Raw genomic sequence first — 10,074 nt, forward strand, 5'->3', positions numbered from 1 at the left:
ATCCCTAACAAGAATAACTTGCCAACTTTCTAAGAGGGTAGGAAGTCTTTCGGAAACTCTTTTTCCAAGCCCAAAGTGGCACGCCTCTTTTCAAACCCACAAATGAACCGAACACGCCACAAAGAAAAATGCCCTCTGATTGGACAAATTCAGACTGTGGTTTTAAACTTCCTGAAGCCGCATAGGCAGAATGCTCTAGGATTGGTTATAAACGCTCCCTTTCCTACCAATCATACAGATATCCCGGGGAATGTGGGTGTTTCATTCCATGTGAGACCAGCGTGCTCTGTGATTGGCTTTCTTTGGATACATATTAGCGGTCCAGCCTATGGGCGCAGAAACGCGTTGGGGCGGCCTGGCACCCTGGCTGTCAGTGTGTGTTTTTCTACGTGCCCCAGTACAGCGCTCTGTCCGCGCCATGGCCGCCCCGCCGCAGCTTCAGGCATTGCTCCTGGCTGTCAACACATTGCTGCGCAAGCGCCGCTACCACGCTGTGTTGGCCATGCTCAAGGGCTTCCGGAATGGGGTCGTGTGAGTGGGGCCGGCTTGGGGTTGAGGGACGGGTCTGAATCAGGTCAAAGGCTCGGATTCGAGGCCCAACGCTACCTCGCTATGTTCCTCTCAACAGCCCTTGTTTGTCTGTAATTCCTTGTCCATTGTTCACTCAATGGGCGCTGGAGTTTGGATTCTGAGTGCCTTTCCAGGACTGAGCCAGGGTCCCACTATGCTGATCGTCTGTGCTTTGCTTCCTTGCCCTCTTGCTTTGGCTGCCCTGCCAGTTCCTTTTTCCCTCTGCTTGGACCCAATTTTCCCCCACCTCCTTGCGTGTGCCATTGTGTTTCTCTGGCCTCAGTGGCCCCATCCGCACAATAGGAAGCTGGTCTCTGGCCTCTAGCCTGCAGATGGGCGTCTCCTAATCGTGCTCCTCCCATTTTTCAACCCCGTTGGACTCACGTTCAGTTTCTCATTCCTAGGCTAAGTGCCCCTCTAGCACAGGGCACTTCTGGATCCAAAGTCTAAGGAATGACACTGAATGTAAAAGACAAAAACAAAATTGTGTGATGTTAATTGATTTAGTAAGTTGATCCCGAGTTAGCCATCAGTTCTGGAGAAGATCTTGGAGGTCATTTCACCTGACCCAATGGCAGGAATTTCGAAAAGAGCATTTTTTGGCATGTGGACACTTGGCTGGTGTTTGGAGGGAATTCACTTCTTTGAAACCTCAGGCGCAACAGCTTTCATTTATGAAGGATCTATTGTGTGGCAATCACTAGAGACGCAGCGAAGAATGGAGTTGGCATCTTAGTGGCAGCATATCCTGGTGGAGAAGATATAGATTCTGGAAGCAAACTGTGTTAGCTTGAATCCTGGTGCCCACACCTACCGGTGTGATCTGGGGCAGTCACATAACTTCTCAGAACCCCAATTTCTATAAGATGGAGATGATAATAAAACTCACACTATCAAATGGTTGGGCCAATAGGTATGAAAAGTTTAGTGCAGCACCTGGTATATAATTGTTGTTAGTTGTTAGCTCCTACTCATGGTGACCTTGTGCATAACAGGACAAAATGTTACCCAGTCCTGCGGTTAATAAGTTTGAGACCATGGTTGCAGCTGTTGTGTCAAGCTGTTGTTCTTTTTTGTTGTATTCACATGAGTGTCTGCTTTTTCGGGCCTCTTCTAAGTGTCATCTCCTCAGTGAGGTCATCCCCAAGCCTCCCCCCATCCTGTTTTGTTCTCTCCATTTACTATCTCTCCATTTAGGCTGTGAGCTGCATGAGGACTGAACTTTTTATCTGTTTTGTTCCTTGGTATATTCCTGCCACCCACTACATAGTAAACCCTCAATAGATATTTACTGAATGAATGAACAAGGGTACAAGGTAGATCTTTCCACTGTCCCCACTTTCCAGAAGAGAAGACTGAGACTCAAAGAGGTTAAGCTCATTGTCCTTCATCACCTTGGTCAGGGTCCAAGCCAGGATACAAACCCAGCTATGTCTGAGCCCAGTGCCAGGCCCTTGACTTCCATGGACACCCAGAGTCATGACTCGTGCTGCACTTTGCCAGGTCATATCAGACACACTTTGGTATGACCATTGTGGGATGGGTCCTGGGATAACATCAGTGACCCCTTTGCCAACATATTCTCAGGACAGAGCAAGAGTAAGTGAGAGCCACACAAGCACTAGTGCCAGTGAGCATTACCAATGCTGACTATGCCTCCACCCCAAGTCTCCTTGTGCCCTCAAGAGACTTCAGTCAGGGCAGGCACTGGCTGAGGTCAGGCCACAGGTTCAACTCCCAAATTGTCTTATGCATAAGCTGCATGACCCTTAATTGTGATTTCTCCTTTGTAAAATGAAGAAAATAAATGCTGCTCTATAGGTGTGCTCTGAGGCCATGACACAGTACTGGTTTTTGATAATAACTTCACTTGTGGGTACTTCAAGGAAGAGATTGATCATGAAATGCCTATGGTGGTGTGGTGTCAGGTGATCAGGGAAAGATGCCCCCTGTGATGATGGTGCTATTTTGAAGGCTGAATTGGGATTTGCCAGAGGGCAAAAGTCATCTCAGGACAACTGAGATATTGGGGGTAAGGGTGTGTTTTTTAATTTAACTCACTTTGATGTTCCATCCTAAATATTTCAATATGCACTTGTAAAAAACATAAAAATGTTTTTGTATCTGGCCAAATTATCTGATGACATTTAATAAATTAATAATAGTCCTGGTGTGGCACTATAAGATAAATACTTGACAACCATAAGGTCGGCTGTTCAAACCCACCAGCTGCTCCTTGGAAACCCTATACAGGGTCATTATGAGTCAGAACTAACTCGACAGTACTTAACATTGTCTAGAGTCCAGGTGTGGCATTGTGGGATAATACACTGAACCACAAGGTCAGTTTGAACTGCAAGGTTGGCAGTTCAAGCTCACCAGCCGTTCTTGGAAACCCTATTACAGATTCGCTATGAGTTGAACCGACTTGAGCACTAACAACAAGAAGTCAGTGGTCAAATTCTCTCTATTTTCCCTAAAATGACCCCTGCAGCTCTTGAACCCGGATCAGGATTCCCCCCTGACATCACATGCACCTACCTCCATGTCCTTTAAGTACTTTTTAACCCAGGCACCTCTTTTAATCAGGACACAGAGTAATCCTGTGGATGGGAGAGGTGCCATTACTGAAGGGTGCTTGGCAAATATGGGGATCTGAAGGTGCTGTCCAGCTTGTGTCTAGGGTATAAGGAAAAACCATTATAGCCCTGGTGAACTGAAGGGAGACTAAAGGCCTGTTGTTGTTGTTAGGTAACATCGAGTTGGTACTGACTCATAGCGACCTTATGTACAGCAGAAGGACACACTGCCCGATCCTGGGCTAACCTCACTACTGTTGCCATGCTAGAGCCCATCGATGCTGCCACTTTGTTAATAGATGTTTACAGCTGTTTCTCTTCATTTTGAGTTGTGCCCCATCAGCAAATGAAGGTCCCAAGGGCTTTACTCCCTTAGGCTTTACTCCATTCCCATCATCACTGTCAACTCTACTTTGAGGAGGCAGCTCTTCCTGTAGCGTGCCCCTAATGCTGTCTTCTATTAACTGTGGACTCTATATCTGCATAAAGCTGCTCCTTCCTTTTTTAAAAGTTTTTATTGTGAATTGAGTGATAGTTTACATGGGAGAACATCAGCTTTACACATTTTGACTGCCTTCCACCTGAGGGGCTCATTTTCCGGCACTATATCTGACAGTTTTCTTTGCTATTCATAAGGTTTTCAGTGACTAAATATTCAGAAGTAGTTCGTCACTCCTTCTTCCTAGTCTGTCTTCGTCTGGAACCTGTCCACCATGGGTGACCCTGCTGGTATTTAAAAATAGTGGTGGCATAGCTTTCAGAATCACAGCAACTCAAAAGCTACCGCAGTATGACAAACTGACAGACGTGTGGAAGGCCTGTTAGTTCAGGTAAAAGAGACGTGGCTTTGGAGAAGGGGAAGAGGCCGAGGCAGGTGGAGGACCTGAGCTGTCCTGTCTTCTTTCGATAGGCAGAGGAAAAGATAGATAGTCCCACTTGACCTCTGCAACAGGTATTTGTTGTTGTTGTGAAGTGCCATCGAGTTGGTTCCAACTCATAGCAACCCTGTATAGGGTTTCCAAGGAGCAGCTGGTGAGCTTGTGGTCCAGTGCTTTAATCCCACAGTGCCACACCTGCAACAGATATATCAGCTTCAAATTGTTAACGTTCTTAATGGCTCTAATTTTGTTTTTTAAAAATTAGTTGACACATTCACAAAAAGCACAAATAAGTAAGACAGTAAAAAGCCCATCCCTTCCCTTTGTTCCCCAGTGCTGCTCCCTGGAAGCAGCCCCTCTGTTCAGTCTCTGTGTCTGCATATACAAGCAAATATATATCTTCTTCCTGATACCTGTCAAAAGGAGTCCTGGTGTGGCACTGTGGGCTAAAGCACTGGACTGTAAAGTCAGTTTGAACCACAAGGTCGGCAGTTCAAGCTTACCAGTCACTCCTTGGAAACCCTATACAGGATCACTATATACAACTGATTTGACAGCACTTAACAACAACAACCTATATTAAAAAAATTATATATTGGTTATTGTAGGGTTTGAGAAGGCTCCCCCTTTATACACTTGTTCCTTGCTGCACACACTGGTGTGCCCCTACTCCTGTCATCTAATAACTGCAGACTCTATATCTTCATAGAGCTGCTCCTTCCTTTTTTTAAAGTTTTTATTGCGAATTGAGTGATAGTTTACATGGGAGAACATCAGCGTTACACTCATCCATTTCATTGCAATGATTACAATCCCCTCCATACATCCTCATTCAACAGTATTTGCTTCTGTTTTTTTTTTTTGCGGGGGGTGTACACCAAAACACTCAGGAATATACAATCAATCAAACACCCAAAGGGCATACCCTGCAGGCCTACTCCCCTGGCAGTCCCTCTCCCTCCAAGAGTCTAGAGTTCCCAGCTGCACCACCTCTCCACATCATCATCTCTGCCTCCATCTCTGGTGTCTCCGCTTCTTTGAATAGTGTCCCACACTCTGCTCCCGCTCTTCTTCCTTAATGGTCCCAGGGTCTTCCGCTCCTGGACTGCAAGATCAATCACTCCCCTCTTTTTGCTACAAAACGTCTATCTTTACAGCTGCAACAATTGCAGTCAGTCATGAGAACAGTTACTCACTACTGAACCATAAGTGTCTTATCCCCATCTCTTTTCACCAGCCCCGTCTAGACAGGATGAAAACCTCTTAGTGGAGATTCTACTTTCCCCCACACCTCTGAAACTAAACTGCTTCTTGAAAACTTGTAAGCCAGTTACTTGGTGCCTTTATAGCCCACCCATTTTAGTTAGCCAGTGTGTAAGTTGCCCATCCCTATCTACCCTGTTTACAGATAGGATGGGAATGATCCTTGCTGTGTAGATTCCTTCCCTCTTAGTTGGTATTTTAAGTTACTACATCCATAAATATAGGTCAAGTTCATCAAATTGTAGTGGTTACAGTTGTTTTCTGATCATCCAGCCATTGAAACTAGGTCAGATGGGTACTATCTACTGCAAGTATGGGCGTTCTTGTGCATCTCCCCTCACTTCATATCTGCTTTAGCTCTCTGTGGCTATGTCCTTGTCCATGGGCTCAGGAGTCCCCAGGTCTTACCATACTGCTGGCCAGTCAGGTCTCACCATACTCCAGGTGATGGGAGTCTGTGCAATGTGGTCAGATTCAGCTCACATCTTCATTGCTCCTTTCTTCCCCTCACTTCTACTCATCAGTAGACCAATGTGGTTGCCAGCAAGATTACATGCCTGTTCATGTATTCTCTTTGCCTTTCAGTCTTGGAAGGGCGTTTGTCCTGAACGGAGTTAATTGCTTGCCTTGATGGCTACCCGGTGGACAACTTGCTTGTTCTTATGATAGTCAATCAGACTGCCATTTTTGTTTTTGATTTTTCTTGCTGATCTTTCTTTCAGGAAGTATCTTCTGTTCTCTTAGCTGTTCCATGCTGATCTGCTTGTCTTTTCAAGTGGAAATTTCCCACCTCAGAGGATTCTGGATGGGGATTAGGCTTCCACCCAAAGTCTTACACTACAAAGGCTCTGCAAGAAGCCTCTTTCACTGGGCAAGTTCTAGCCCCATTTTAGGTATTCCAGTCAGTTATAGGCTGAAGATGGATTTACAAGCTTTCTAGAGTGATGTTTCTGGCTATTCCTTTCTCTCCCCCTCAAGTAGTACAATAGTAGGTAAGGGAAACCAAAATTTATAAGACAGTCAAGCCTCTTAACATTATTTCCCCTCTTTTACCCATTCAGACTATACCTCATTCACTGTATCACAGAGCCCTGTTGTTCCAAGGTTGAGCCTACATCACTATTTACCTCTGTCCCACTTAGCCCATGCAAACCCGCCTAAATGTTCTCTTATCTATCTTATTCTTCAATTCCCGTCCCCCTTCTTGTGTATTGCCCCCCAACACCTGAACTGTCGTGTGTCTGTTCCCTACCCTGTGTTCTATTGTCCCCTCCTTCCCCTTGTCCCTCCCACTCGTAACCAACAAAAAAAGATTTTCCCCCCTTTTTGGTGTGGGTATTTTTTCTTATGCTTTTACAGTAGTGGTCCTACGAAGTATTTCTCCTTTTGTGACTGACTAATTTCACTCAGCATAATGTCCTCAAGGTTCATCTATGTTATGTGGTGGCTTACAGCTTCCTTGTTATTCTTCAAAGTAGCATAATGTTCTATTGTGTGGATGTACCAAAGTTTGTTTATCCATTCTTCCATTGATGGGCACTTAGGCTGTCTCCATCTTTTTGCTATTGTAACTAGTGCTGCTATAAACATTGGTGTGTATATATCTACTCGTGTATGGCTCACATTTCTTGTGGATAAATACCAAGTATTTCTATTTTCAACTTTCTGAGGAAACGCTGTTTTGTTTTCCATAGTGGTTGGACCATTTTGCAATCCCACCAGCAATGTAGGAGGGTACCAATCACTCCACATCCTCACCAGCATTTATTGTCCTCTGCTTTTTTTAACTTTGCCATTATTGCTGGAGAGATATGGTATCTCACTGATGTTTTGATTTGCATCTCTCTATGAAACTACCAGCTGTTCTGTGGAAGAAAGATAAAGCTTTCTGCTCCTGTAAAGATTTACAGCCTCGATAACCCTATGTAGGGTCGCTGTGAGTCAGAATCGACTCCTCATCACATAACCAACCAACCAATCTATATTTGACTGAAAGGTAACCTCTAGAAGTTGCTTCAGTTTGGAATCCACAGGATGATAATTTTGGGGTCTCTAGGAGTCCTGGCTAGGAGCTCTGGCAGCATAGTGGTTACGAGTCAGGCTGCTCATCTCAAGGTCATCAGTTCAAAACTACCAGTTATTCCGTGGGAGAAAGATGAAGCCTTCTGCTCCCGTAAAGATTTATAGCCTCAGAAACCCTATACAGGGTCGCTAGGAGTCGAAACCAACAGGATGGCACTTTACAATGTCATCTGTCCAGTAAATCTGGCCATTTTGGGGGACTTGAATCTTGTTTGACATTTTTCAGCTGCCAAAGATTTTTAGATTCTGTTAAGACCAAGCCTTTGGGTTGGTAGAGGCCACCAGGTTAATTTTATTTATAGTGACCATGTGTGACAAAGAAGAATTGCCCCCTAGGCTGTACTTTTTACAGAACAGATTTGCCTGGTGGCTTTGACCCACCAGCCCTTTCAATTAACCAACCATGTAACCACCAGCACCTCTTGGGCCTTGGATTGTTGTTAAGTGCTGTCGAGTGGGTTCTATCTCATAGCAGCCCTGAATAGGGTTTCTGAGGAGCAGCTGGTGAGTTTGAACCACCGACCTTGTGGTTCATACTGACATTGCAGTCCAGTGCTTATTTGTTGTTATTATTGAGTGCCATGCAGTCAGTTCCAACTTATAGCGGCCATACACAGGGTTTCTGAGAAGCACCTGGTGGGTTTGAACTGCCAACCTTGTGGTTCACAATACAGTGCTTATCCTACATCACCCCACCAGGAGTCCAGTACTTATCTGGGAGATGATAAAAAAAGAATAAGAAACAAAGAGACACTAATGATTGAGGTAGAAACTTCCACATATGCTGTATCCTTAATTATCAGAAATAACTCTGAAATGGAAAATACTTTTAGTTGATGGGAGAAGGGAAGCTTCGAGAGGTTAAATGATTAGTCCAAATTCATACAGTAAAACACGGCAGAGTTTTGGCAACAAATTCCCTTTTCTTTCCACGACGTTGCTCCTCGGAAACCCTATACAGGGTCACTATAGGTAGGAACCAACTCCGACAGCAGTTAACAACAACAACCCAGTTGAGCATAGTTAAAACAATCAAGGTAGTGACAATAATCCTGGGGGACATCTAGGTCAATTGTAATAATGTAGTCCATGAAGACAATGCTTGACACCCTACTTTGGGGAGTAGCAATAGGATCTTAAAGTTTGTGACTGGCCATCTAAGATGCAACTATCTGTCTATCTCCATCTCCAGAAAAAAAGAGTGAAGGAAATCAAAGACACAAGGAAACAATCAAAGTGTAACTGAATGCATCATCGTGTTTACTGCTTATCAGCTAGTTAAGAATTGTTTAGACTCATGCTGATTGAAGTGCAGCATAGTTTATTACTTGTGACATGTAAGGAGATAGGGAGATAATTCTCAAAGCACTCTTTCCTTGAACAAAGGATTCAGTGGTTTTTAAACTTTAGAGTAATTTGGAAGTTAGACATATTCCTGACGTTTCTGCATTATTTAAGAGGGGCAGGGTAAGACTTGACCCAGAAGTTGCTGTTGGACCCCTAACTTCTAAAGTGGGTCCAAGTGGCTCTAATGATGTAATTCTGGGTAACTTTTGTTCCTTGGCATGAATTTTAATGTTCTGGGGTCAATCAGAGGACAAGGTGGTCCCTACTGCACATGTTCTCTAATCAGGCTGGAACTGTGACTTATAAAAAAAGTATCTATAACAAGAAGATTAATAAGTAAAGCAGGGTAGGCTCCTCCCTTATCACTTAGCTGTTTTTAAAGTCTTTGTGCCTGGTTATCAGTTTGGAGTGTTGAGGGACCTTTTTTTTTCCCGAGGAGCCTCTACTGCAAAGAAGAGGCTTTTTTTTTTTAATGTATAATTTTCTTATATGGTTTAAGTCAAGGTGCTCTTAAGTCTGGAATTCTTCAACCTAGCTGACTTCAAAAGGACTAATGGACCATGTGACCCATGGCCTCCACTAGACCCTCTGATTAGGATCACAATAGAAGATTCTGGACAGAGTAGGAGAAAAATGTAGAACAAAATTCAAAATCATTAAAAAGATGAGACTTATTGGTCTGATAGAGACTGGTGGAACTCCCCTATGGCCCTTGACAGCCATCAAACCTGGAACCGAACCCAGCCTGGGAATTATCTCCCAGGCAAACAATCGACAGGCCCATAAACGGACCAGTAACATCTGTGAGGAATGTACCATCTTAAAACAATCACCCACACAAAACCAAAAGGGCAACATTTGTTCAAAAGCGAACTTGTGGCAGGGAAGGTCAACTAGGCAAATGGAAATGAGGAATCCAATGTAGAGTGCTAACACACTGTAGGAATTGTAACTAATATCATGGAACTATCTAGGAGTCCTGGTGTGGTGGTGGTTTTTGTTAGGTGCCATCAAGTTGGTACCTACCCATAGCGACCTTATGCATAGCAGAAAGAAACACTGTCCGATCCTGGGCCAACCTCACTACTGTTGCCACGCTTGAGTCCATCAATGCTGCCGCTTGCCCAATCCATCTCATTGGGGGTCTTCCTCTTTTTCTCTGATCCGCCACTTTACCAAACATGATATCCTTCTCCAGCAACTGCTCCCTCCTGACAATACGTCCAAAGTATGAGAGATGAAGTTTGGCCATCTTGGCCTCTAAGGAGCACTCTGGCTGCGCTTCTTCCAAAACAGATCTATTGGTTCTTTTGTCAGCCCATGGCGGAACTGCTGGTAGTTTCGAACTGCTGACC

General features: G+C 44.4%; 1 protein-coding gene across 1 annotated transcript in view; it reads left to right on the forward strand.

Annotated features, from left to right (window-relative positions):
- Window positions 1-418: 418 nt before the first annotated feature.
- The window catches only part of PXMP4 (peroxisomal membrane protein 4, 24kDa), a 24,131-nt gene continuing 14,475 nt past the window's right edge, over window positions 419-10,074 (forward strand). The window contains exon 1 of the mRNA XM_006860679.1: window positions 419-531. Within this exon, the coding sequence (XP_006860741.1) occupies window positions 419-531 (113 nt within the window). The remainder of the gene's footprint in view (window positions 532-10,074) is intronic.

The sequence above is a fragment of the Chrysochloris asiatica genome, unplaced genomic scaffold, assembly GCF_000296735.1.
Source record: "Chrysochloris asiatica unplaced genomic scaffold, ChrAsi1.0 scaffold00039, whole genome shotgun sequence".
NCBI classification, from domain to species: domain Eukaryota; kingdom Metazoa; phylum Chordata; class Mammalia; order Afrosoricida; family Chrysochloridae; genus Chrysochloris; species Chrysochloris asiatica.